Raw genomic sequence first — 12,244 nt, forward strand, 5'->3', positions numbered from 1 at the left:
CCCTTTTCTCAGCCTCTGTAGCATTGATCCTTTGTGGGCTTTGGAATGATGGCCACTCTAACTGGGGTGAGATGCCACCTCATTGTAGTTTTGACTTGTATTCCTCGGATAATTAGCAACATGGAGCGTGTTTTTTCTTGTGCCTCTCATTGGTGGCTGGTATGTCTTCGCTGGAGAATTGCTTCCTGAGGTCGTCTTCTGCCCATTTTCGGATTGGGTTGTCTTCTGTCCGTTCAGTTGGATGAGCTGTTTCTATATTGTGGAAATTAACCCCTAGTCAGTCTCGTGTTTGGCAAATATTGTCTCCTAGTTTGTAGGTCGTCGTTTTGTTCTGCTTCTGGTTTCCGTTGCTGTGCCAAAGCTGATGAATTCAGTTTGGTCCCGTTTGTGTGTCTATTTTGGGTCAGTTTTCTGTTGCTTGGGTAGACTGCCCTAGGAGAACATGGCTGAGGTGTACGTGGGATACTGTTTGGCCTATGTTTTCTTCCGAGAGTTGTGTGTTGTCTTGTCTTATGTTTAAGTCTTTAAGCCATTTTGGATTTATTTCTGCGTATGGCGTGAGGGAGTATTCTAACTTGATTACTTTACATGCAGCTGTCCGGTTCTCCCTACATCGTTTGGGGAAGAGACTGTCTTTACTGCGCTGTACGTTCTTGCCTCCTTTGTCGAAGATTAATTGACCCAAAGTTTGCGGGTGTGTTTTTGGGCTCTTATTCTGTTCCACTTATCCCTTGGTCCGTTTGTGTTTTCCTCCTCTTCCACAGTTGTTGGTCAGAAGTACTACAGCTGTGTTGCACGTACACAGTATATTGCATGTAGTTATATACTTACAGTATATTGCACATATTTTTTAAGTTTCCACGTATTTACTACTTGCTGATTCTAGGAAGAGCTTAGGTTTCTCAGCTTACATTGTTATCAGAGGAATAAAGCCAGCTACAAAATGAGAATCCACTGAAGGTGGCAATCCAGTCATAAAGGACAGTCAGATATGCTTATACATGTTCAAGAAATCAAAGTGACAGTTAGTCCTTTGGTGGCCTTATCATGTTTGTTACTAGTTTTTAGAGTCCTAGTGTAGTTTTCTTTCTCTTTCCCGTCCGCCTCCGTTAGAATGACAACCTTCAGGTCCGTCCATATCACCGCAGATGGCATTATTTTCTTCTTTTTGTGTGGCTGAGTAGTGTTCCGTTGTGTATATGTACCACGTCATCTTTATGCGGTCACCTGGCGATGGACATTTGGGTTGTTCCCGTGTCTTGGGTGTGGCAAATAGTGGTGCCTTGAGCCCTGGTGTGCATGTGTTATTTTGAATTTTATTTTCCTCGGGATATATGCCCAGGAGTGGGATTGGTGGATCGCATGGTAAGTCCATTTTCAGTTTTTGAAGGAACCTCCGTACTGTCCTCCATCGTGGCTGCACCCGTCTATGCTCCCACCAGCAGCGCGTGTGTGTGTGCAGGGGGGGGGATTCCCTTTTCTCCACACCCCCTCCATCATCTATCATTTGTAGACTTGTCAATGGTGGCCATTCTGGCTGGTGTAAGGTGCTATCCCATTGCAGTTTTGATCTGCACGTCTCTCGACAAGTGGCGATGCTGAGCATTTTTTCCTGTGCCTATTGGCCATTTGTGTGTCTTCCTTGGAGAATGCCTTGTGTAGGTCTTGTGCCCAGTTTTGGATTGGGTTGCTTGTTTCCTTGGTATGAGGGTGTATGAGCTGTCTGTATGTATTGGAAATGAGTCTCCCATCCGTCACATCATTTGCAAAGATTTTCTCCCATCGTGTAGGTTGTCTCTTCATTGTGTTGATGGTATCCTTAGTTGTGCAAAAGCTTGTGAGATTAATTGGATCCCGTTTGTTGATTTTTGCTTTGATTTCCTATATTCCAGGTGCTGGTTCAGAAAATACACTGCTGTAATGTCCGCCCTCGACTGTCATGCCTATGTTTTTTCCTCTAGGAGTTTTACGGTATCTGGTCTTACGTTGAGGTCTCTCGTCCGTGTTGAGTTGAGTTTCGTTGTGTACGTGCTGTCAGAGAATGTTCTAATTTCAGTCTGTTACAAGGTAGCCATCCAGTTTTCCCAGCACCACTTACTGAAGAGACTGTCTTTCCTCCATTGCATATTCTTGCCTCCTTTGTCATCGACTGATTGAGCATGCGTGCGTGGGTTTATTTCCGGACTTTGTGTCCTGTTCCATTGATCCCGTGTGTCTGTTTTTGGACCAATACCGTGCTGTTTTGCCTGTAGCCCTGTAGTATCGTGTGAGGTCTGGGAGGGGTATTCGTCCAGCTTCGGTCTTTTTCTTCAGGAATGCTTTGGTCATTCTGGGACTTTTGTGATTCCACGTGAAGTTTAGGATGCTTTGCTGTAGTTCTGTGAAGAATGGGGTGGGTAATTTGATAGGGATCGTATTAAATCTGTAGCTTGCTTTGGGCAGTGTGGCCGTTGGAACATGACGAATTCTTCCAGTGCAAGAACGTGGGCTGTCTTTCCACTTCCTCAAGTCCTCTTGAATTTCCTCTGCCAGGGTTTTGTAGGTCCTCTGCATAGAAGTCTTTCACTTCCTGGGTCCGATGTACTCCTAAGCATTGTCTTGTTTTGGATGCCATTTTAAAAGGGATTATTAGTTTCGTGTCAAGAAATGCCACTAATTCCTGTACGTTGTTGTTGTGTCCTGCTGCCTTGCCAAATTCTTTTCTCAGCTCTAGTCATTTTTGTATGTGGAGCCTGCAGGGTTTTCTGTCTATTGGATTGTGTCATCCAGATAGAATGAGTTCTCCCTCTTCTTTTCCACTTTTCTTGTTCTTGTTCAGTTGCTCTACGAGGACTTCCAATACCCTGTTGAGTAGAAGTAGTGCGCGTGGGCATCGTTGTCTTGTTCCCCATTTTAGCAGACAGGCTTCCGGCTTTTCTCGGTGGAGTATTGTGCTGGCTGTAGGTTTATCACAAATCGCTTTGATTCTGTTGGGGATCTGTTAACTCTATAGCCAGTTTGGTAAGACGGCGGGCTGAGTGTGGTCAGGGGGCTTGGGAGGATGGTGGCGGTAGGAGCAGCTGCGGGAGAAGGGGGGCTGCCCCTTGGGAGCCATGCGTTTGTTCCCATCTCCCCCACAGCGTGACCTGGTGGTGGCCTCTGCCACCCCAGTTTGACTGGACCCACGTCTTTAGGTCAGGCGGCTCCCAGGAGGCTGGCATGGTTGGGTCAGGGCCCAGGGCGGTGGTGGGGTGGTGGGAGTGAGGCTGCCCTGTGCAAGCCGTCGCATTGACTCCCATCTCGCCATCGGCCTGGATTGGGGGCAGCGTCTGGTGCCCCAGGTTTGCAGGACTCACGTGTTGAGGTCAGCCTCCTTCCTGGAGGCCTGCGCGATTCGGCCAGGGAGCAAGCAGCAGGGAAGACCACAGCGGCGGCAGCTGATGCGGCGGTGGCGGCGGCAGGGGCGGTGGGAGAAGAGGGCGCTGCCCTGGGCCAGCCTGTGGCTTTGCTCCCATCTCCCCCTCTCCTGGCCTGGGGGCAGCCTCTACTATCCCAGGTTTGCGGGATTTAAGTCTCCTCAGCCAGGTCCTGAGATGTTGTTGAGGTGAGATCAGGGGATAGGGCCGTCTTGGGTAGCGAACTGACTCGGGTGAGTCAATCAGTTTGCTCCCATGTCCACAAATGCCTGGCCTCAGGGTGGCCTGGCCTGCCCTAGGTTGATAGTATGCGTGTTTCCAGGGGTGACGGCCCCCTGGAGGCGGGTCGGTAAGGTCAGGGGCTGCAGTGAAGAGGTGGGGCTGCCCCAGTGAGCCCCTGTATTTGCTCCCATCTCCCCCTTGGCCAGGTCTGGGGTCGGCCTTTGCTACCCCAGATTCACGGGGTGCACATCTCCATGTCGGCCGGCTCCCGGGAGGCGGGCCCAGTGTGGTCAGGAGGCAGGGGCAGCTGCAAATCTATGTTGTCAAAGATTATCTTTTTAAATATTAATCATGAAATTCTTTGTTTTTTATTGTCCTTAAACAGCTGGTGACTGTAAATGAGGGCCAGATCTAGCCTTTTGTTTGTTGTCTACTGTCTCAGGGGCAAGTGCTGTTCTGTGTTGTGTCTGTGTGACTAGCGCAGTCACTGGGTGTGACAGCATTCTCCACACTGGGACCCTTGCCTCTGCACAATAGGATTTGACACTTCTCATGGTGTAATGTTGGAAAAAAATAGGAAGGTTTTTACTTGTAATAAGATACAAAATAATTACACAGTATCTTCTCTTTTTAATATAAAAGGCAGAGAAGTCAGACCTTTACTTTTCTCTCTATAAAGTGCATGAATAAATTTAACATACATGTCCCTGGAATTATTTTTAATATCCGTTGGGTTAATGACTCAAATTAGTAGAAACATACCTTTCTCCTGCTCTGTCGTCTAAGCAGCCCATGATGCCTCTCTGTCTTCCATTTCTGATTTCTGACTTTTAGGTCATTTGCTTTTCTGCATGTTTGCTCTGCTGTTGCTTTAAGCCAGAAACCCTTCTTTCTGACACCTCTCAGCTGTTGCATTAGGTTGAGTGTTCAGTACTGCTGTGCTATTTACCATTGGGATCATTTCCTTTATCCATATTAAGCGATAGTTACACCCACTGGTATTTCTGTAGAGAAGAAAAAATCACTTTGTGCCTTTTTCCTTTCTTCATAAAATCAGTTCTCTCCTTCAGTCAGGCTACTCTGAGTCTGATAGACGGTTTAGGGGCAGGCAAGCTCTTTTCCCTCAAGTCCTACTGAATATCCCTGCCACCTAATTAGTGATTCTGCTCTGATATTCCCTACTTTTTTGTTTTTAGTTTATTTAAGCAACTCTATTCCTTTTGGGGCATGCTTCAAATGCTTCAAGTGGTGACCTTGTTAATGAGTCCAAACTCATTCTGCTCGCTGCACGACAGGTCAATAAATCAGGAGATGAAGTGTTGGGGGCAAGGAATAGCGGCTTTATTCAGAAAGCTGGCAGACTGAGAGGATGGCCAACTAATGTCTTGAACCATCCTGCTCCAGTCAGAGTGCAGGCTCCTTTTACACACACACACAACCAGAGGTGGCGTTGTGGTTGGTAGGTGCAAACTTCTTGCTGCAGGAATTCTTTGTTCCTGCAGCTGTCCATGTGTGTCAGGCCATGGTGTCCCTGTAAACATCCAACAAAACAAAGGTTATTTTCTATTTTGCAACTTGCCATCTCTACATAAGTGCAGAAGTGCTGACATCCTTAAAGGTCAGAGCCCCGAGAATTGGCTCTACTGTGTATTTCAGGCTAAAGGCAACATTGTTTCACAAAATGTGCAGAGCTGGCAAGACTGAGCCTAGAAAACAGGGCACAGGGTTAAAGCCACAGGAACAGAGCTAATATGGTGTCAGATTTGTTCTCCTCTATTACAACCTGAAGCATTAGTTAGAAAGATAGCCCATTGTAAGGCATTCTTACATAGTCATATGTAGAACTTGGCTACTTCTTACATTTAGAGTTGAAAATTGTCCCTCAGAATTTTATACTACACAATTTACAGATTATACAGAGGAAGAGGAGGCTGTATATACTATTTTCTTTTTAGGTATTAATCACTTAGTCATGGGTATCAAGAGAAAAGGAGACTGGTCACCTTGTTTCTCTCCTTTTTTTCCCACTCTTCTATGACACTTTTATTCTTTTCTCCAACTTTGAAAATTCCACTGTTAGTAATGAAAGTTACAAAATCAGTTAAGAAAATACTTATGAAAATCTTAGATCATTATTGCCATTAGATCCTTTGAATTCTTTCTTCCAGAGTTTATTTCTTGATGGGAAGAGGAGGAGTTTAATAGGGAAGGACGAGTGAACAGTGACATCAGGTTTTCTATTGTGGATGACTGGGTGAGTAATCATGCCACAGACAAAACAGCAGATCCTGGGAGTAGAACTGGTTTTGTTGGGGAATATAATTAATTCATTTGAGGTTGTGTTAGATGTGATTTACATATAGACCAGTCTGAATGTCTATTTGGGAGTTTAATATTCAGAAAAGAATTAAGGACAAAAGACATAGATCTGCAAATCACATGCATATAGGTAATAATTAAGCAAAGGATCTTGATGAAATTATCCAGCCCTCCCCCCTAAAAAGAGAGGTTTTTAAAAGAGGGCTAAAGATGGAGTCCTGAGGTGAGCAATGTACCATAAAAGATGGAGAAGTATCCATCAGAGTGGTGGGGAGAGGAGGGCGCTTAGGGAAGAAACAGTTCCCAGGAAAGGGGCCATGTCAGATGTCTCACAGAGCGAAGAACATTATAACAGTGGAAGAAATTTAAAGGCTGGATTTGGCCACTAGAAAATTACTTTTTTGTTACAGCAGCTTTAGCAGGATATTGGAACACATATTGGATGGCAACGCTAGAGTGAATGTCAGTGGAAGAAACACAGAAGATGAGATGCTTAGTGGGACTGGGAGGCAGAGAGAGAGAGAGAGAAAGAGAGGCAGAGGAGAAACAGAATCCTTGCAAAATAATGTCACTCTGAGAAATTTAGGAGTAGTTGTATCCAGTGCAGAGACTGATTATGGATGGTGGGAAGAGACAGTAACTAGTGGAGTGAGATCTTACAACCACGTCAGGACACGTCTCTGCCTGCTGACAGTGGTTAGCGCCTGTTGTGATTTCATGCTGGTGGCCACGTGCTACCAAGGTGTGTGTTTCACTCTGTCTTTATCTCATCATATTGTCCCACAGCCTTGTTCACCATTTCTGGTAGGCTAAGGGATGACAGGTAGGCTAAGGGATGACATTAGTGTTTTATATTTTCATGTATTTGTGTGGTCATGCTAGAGATGACATTTATTTCAAAGATATTTCTTACAGACAGGAGCAGCAGTGACATTGAAGCTCTACATCAGGCTTTTGTCATGCAGCCCTTTGGAAGATGCAGATGAACAAGGAACTGAGAGTGATGCAGGGGGAAATACCAAGAGCTCAGCAAAAGGTAATCCTCAGGAAGGAGGTCCTCTAAAAACATCTACACTACGGAATCTGGTAAAAGCGTCTTCATGTGAGACCCTCTCTGAACAGTTTGCAGTGTGGCGTAATTTAAATATAATTTACTGTAGGGATTGTTTCTCAATCTGTTATTTATAGGGTTTGTTTAAATGGAATCTGGGAATCATTGGCTTAACTATAAAGTTAGAGCTGAACATAGGATAAAACTTTAATTCCTCCTATAGTATGTCTTCCCAAATTAAGAAATCACTTAGTATTTTCACATTATTTATGCTTTTCCCTGAACATATGCTAAAGTTATTTTTTAAATAGAGACGGTATTTGGGATCATCTAAATATTTAGTGTGTGTGTGTGCACGCGCGCGTGTGCGTGTGTACACCCATACTTGTATATTTGATGTATGTAGAGGGGACGGAGAGAAAATGTATAGACATATAGTTCAAATGTAAATACCTAAGAAGATCTTATGCAAGCAGGTTTACAGTGGGAAGCTGGGGTGATTATATGTGCCATTTTGTTACCTGTGTCAATTGGAGACAGTGTCATTTTGGTGGTATTAGACATTAAATTAGGCAATTTACATAACATTTTTGGTTGCTGTTTTAGCTTTCCTCCCCTCTTGGATCTGCCCATGGCAGAGGAGCTGATGAAACCTGTCAGAATAGATTCCTTTGGGGCTGGTGGTTTTGATTTACAGCTTGTCAGGTGTGAGCTTTTTGGAATGGACTGTGCAGGGTGTTTATTTGTCACTGGGAACTTTTGGCATCATTTGTTCTGTGTAGCCATCCCTGGTGAACGATTAACGGGTAGCTAGTATGAGTTTATCTGTGAGACACTCCCCTCTTCCTTTAATAATAGTCTTTATCAACTGGTTTATCAAAATTCTTCTAGTGCTAAATTTTTTTTTAAAAAAGATACTATTAAAAATGTTAGTACCATTGGGTATGTAATCTTAAAGCTTTTCACTGGAAAAATAAAATCTCATCAGCTTTAAATAGCTCAGGGACAGTTAATTCAAATGGTGAGAGAGAACATGAATTTTATTCTGTATATGAGTCATCCATTTGCTTCTTTTTAAACCAGTTAGTTTTGCACTTAGTCACAGGCCAGCCATCGTCTCCCAGGGTGAGTTCTTTGGTCACAAGAGAAACGGGCTTTGTGAAAACATTCTGGCTACAGTAGCTTTTAATGGAAGCTTGTGGGACCTTGCTGTCATTCACCAGCACAGAGTAGCATGTCAAAATAACCTTGTCGCAGGACAAGTGTCACATCCATTGTCTCATGAGATCCACATAATAAGTAGGTCAGGCATCTTTATCCCCGTCATTCAAGTGATGAAACTTGAGATGAACCAACTTAGTGGCAGGGCTCTCACAAGAACCAGATGATGACAGCTAACATTTTTACCCCTCGCTTACTGTGGCTTGATATTATGCAAGGTTCTTTAAATATTAGATTTCATTTAATCTTACAGCAGCCCCATGAGGTATATTCCATTATCATCTTTCATAGATAAGACATCTAGGCTTAAAGAGGTTAAATAAATTATTCAAATCACATGGCCATAACCCAGCAATGCACATGGATTGTCAGGTCTTTGATCTCCGTGAAATATTTTTGTGAAAAGCCTGTCATCCATTCTTGTATCATTTGTTCATTTGTGTTTTCAACAGGCAGGTTTCTGAGCCCCTCCTTGAACCCCAAGCTCATCATGAAATCTGCCTGCAGTGATTCCCTGGCCTTGTTTGTGCTGCGTGTGCTAGCTGAAAGGGACGCACTGTGGCTCACTGAGCCCCGCCTGCCTGACCGCGAGCCTCGCACTCTCCCCTGGTCTGCGGTGCTGGGGAGGGTTTCACGGGGCTGAGTGGGCTCCCTTGTCACTGCTGCTTGGGGCTACACTTGGGTCACTGAAGGGATTTTTCTACACATCTTGTGTCTTTGTTGGCATAGCTGACACCATTTTAGTAATGTGAGTTCTAAATAGAGATGTTTACATTTGTGTTTAAAAGCCGAAACAAGTATACTTACATTAAAGGCATAACAATAATTATAGGAATGTCAGTAGTAGAAAGTTGAGTACGCGTATCCAAAACCTCTTTAGTAAACCATAGGGTAAGTAACCCTAGCTGCTGTTAACAAACAATCCTTCAACTTTTAGTAGTTTAACATCATCAGCAATTTCTGTCTTACTCACATCCTAATTCCATGTGTCTCAGTGGAGTTGGGGGTGGGACTCTGCTCCACATAGTCATTAGGGACCCAGGTGGCTTTCTGTCATCAACACATGGCTTGATATCAGTTGATAAGGAAAGGAAATAGATGGTTAGCATGCTTCCTTTTAACAGCCGAATCACAGGTGTGTTACCTCCCTTCAGCCCACAGTGTGTGGGTAAGAACCAACACATCCAGCTCAACTAGGTCCAAGAGGGCTAGGAGGTGTGGTTTGCTCGCGTGCCCAGAAAGAAAAGTAAATGCATTTGGAGGCATCTAGTCAGTCTCTGCCAGAATCTCCCTTTCTAACAGCCAGATATCCTTTCCACTCTTCCTCGAACAGAGACCTGCTCAGCCCCTCCCCAAAGCAAACAGCCCAGAGTCCCGTTCAGAACGGTATCCACCTGAAAGGCCAGGATTTCCAGTTGAAGCACAGTTCTTTGTCAGGCTTCAGTGTAGCTCCTCATTGTCTACTAATCCGTGAATTGAAAGATGTTACCTCCTCACCTCACCCCAGTATGATGGTGAATCTGTAAGACTAATCCTGTTCAGAAAGGAAAAGAATGAGGAAACTGTAGCAATCAGTAGTGCAGCTTGGAGAGCCATTGAATGCCCTTACGAAGACCCCCTACCTTCAAGTTGGGCATTTTCCTATAATTAGGACATTATTCTGATCTTAAGGAGGAACTGCTTTATAAATATATTGTTCTGTGGAGCTCCGGGTTCCAGTGGTCTTGTGTCTCTTCACCATTGGCTTCAACTGATGTGGGTTTCGGGGGAGGGGATGCCCATCTTTGAGGATGCACTCTTTTCTCCACCCGCTTTCTGCCTGCAGGTAGGTGGTTCTAAGGCTGCCAGACAAGTCTCTAGCCTTTCTTTTTTTTTTTTTTTTTTTTTAAAGTAGAGCTGTGGTTTCTTTGTCATCTTTGTCATTACAGCTCTTTCAACAATTTTTTAGGATTCTGACCTATTTGGTTCCAGTTAGTCCATGTGCCAGTAACTACAATTACAGAGCATTAGGTTTTGGGTTTTTTTCTTTTCTTAGTTTAATTGCAGCTGTCTGGTTATTATGAGGAGCAATAATTTTAAGTTTGAAGATGACACCTCTAATGTGATGTTTGCTGAGGGACTGAGTCACTCTTTTCAACCAAGAATTCTCGTGAAATCTTGCTGCTTCATAGCATTTTTCAGTGCCACCCACTGAAACTATTTAAGCATCACGTAATTGATAACATACTAGACATCTCCACTTTGAGCCTTAACATGAGCAGGGTCCTCTCAGAGACCCTTTGTCCCCACCACTTCTGTCTCCTGGGTTGCAGGACCCTGGTGGGACACTGAGTAGTGGATTTTTTTTTATCTTTTGCTCATCTCCTTTCTCCCTACCCTTTTAAAAAATTCCTATTATCTTTTCTTTTCAAGTTGAACTATAGTTGGTTTACAAGGTCTTAATTTCTGGTGTACAGCTTAGTGATTCAGTTACACATACATATATACATGTTCCTATTCATACTCTTTTTCATTATAGGCTGTTACAAGGGATCGAATGCAGTTCCCTGTGGTGTGCAGTAGGACCTTGTTGTTTATCTCTGTTATATGTAGTAGTTAGTAAGTTTCTTTCTACCACCTCATTTTTTCTCTTCCGAGTTTCTTCTCCCCTGCAAATTGCATTCTTTCCACGTAAACTTCTGTACGTTTAGAACTTCCTGTTTGGTTTCTGCTGCTCTCATAAAGAAGAGGAATAGAAAACGCTTCACAAGTCTAGCAAATCAATAGTATTTTAATAGCCAGGACCTCTCTGAGTGTCTGCACAGCAGCAGATGGGCCACTATCTGCCACCTCTGCTCGCTGCCCTGCACTTCCCAATTTGGTGGTTTAGGTACTTTTCTACTTAGGTGGATGATGCCGCTTTTGCCAAATTCAGCACGATCATTGGACAATTTCTTGGAGCCCAAAGCCAGCTCCACTACACTTCTGCTTGGTGAGGCTTGGTGGCCTTGGCGTGGGGCAGGAGTTGTTGATTCATTGGGCCTTAAACTGATGATAAATCTGGAAGTTGGGCAGTAGGTCTAGGCTGCCTGCATAGAGCCGTTGCGGGGTGTGGGTGGCCCCAACACTTACGGGAAACCTACAAAAAGGGTGTTCCGTAAACTCACGTTGGGAGAGGCTCCAGAAGAATGCGGGGCAGCAGGAACGCTGAGGTCCGTGTGAGCTGGCTTCAGCAAGACCTCTGAACACTAGACACAGAACCCGGCAACCTGCAGAGTGCTTCTGCTTCTCAAGACACCCATTTCCTGCTTGTCCTTTCATCCTAAAGGTCTAATGTGTTGCATCGTCAGCGTTTTTTGAGACGATTCACCCCCCACGAGACCGTGGCAGAGCCCTTCTGCGGCGATGCACTCCGTCACTCTGATTGTGCAGGTTTCATTCTCGCACCTTTATGCAATCCTGCATCTATATATTTTTTCAATGATAATAAGATTTTAATTGTAATTTCATCTCCCTTCAGCAGGCTATAAAATGCTCCAAGAGGGCTACCAAAGGCAGCTTTGACACATCTTCCACGGAGAGTTGTCTTAGAATAGATGAGCCCAAGTTTCAAATGAAGATTCCAGGGTCAGGAGAGCCCCCCACCTGCAACGGACTGATTTTTGTCTGAGACAGAAGATAAAGGAATCTAGGAGGGAGCTTTTCAGTTCAGCCACACTTCTTTCGACCGGTTCCCTCAAAGACAGTGTGGTGTGTTCCACACAAAAAATATAATAGTCTAGTGATAATAACCATTTTCTGTGTAACATCTTTTTTTAATTAAATAAGTTATATATTTATAATAGATGACATTTAAGTTGGAGTGTGGTCACAGTAAATCTCCAGACCTACACAGGCATATTTGGATTTGAGATAATGGTGTCTTGTCTGTTATCCCTCAAGCTAAGATAAACCCAGGTCCCAGCTAGAATGTACATCCGTTAAGGCATCTTAAAAACAAACAAACAAAAAACCATGTTCTTCATGCTCAAAAGACGGAAAGGGAAATAAGTGGGAA

The 12,244-nt window shown here is 44.1% G+C and overlaps 1 protein-coding gene across 1 annotated transcript in view; it reads right to left on the reverse strand.

Moving 5' to 3' along the window:
• Positions 1 to 4,921: 4,921 nt before the first annotated feature.
• Positions 4,922 to 12,244, reverse strand: part of LOC123614350 (uncharacterized) — a 72,658-nt gene continuing 65,335 nt past the window's right edge. The window contains exon 2 of the mRNA XM_074356844.1: positions 4,922 to 5,148. Within this exon, the coding sequence (XP_074212945.1) occupies positions 4,922 to 5,148 (227 nt within the window). The remainder of the gene's footprint in view (positions 5,149 to 12,244) is intronic.

Source organism: Camelus bactrianus, chromosome 33 (genome assembly GCF_048773025.1).
Source record: "Camelus bactrianus isolate YW-2024 breed Bactrian camel chromosome 33, ASM4877302v1, whole genome shotgun sequence".
Taxonomy (NCBI): Eukaryota; Metazoa; Chordata; class Mammalia; order Artiodactyla; family Camelidae; genus Camelus; species Camelus bactrianus.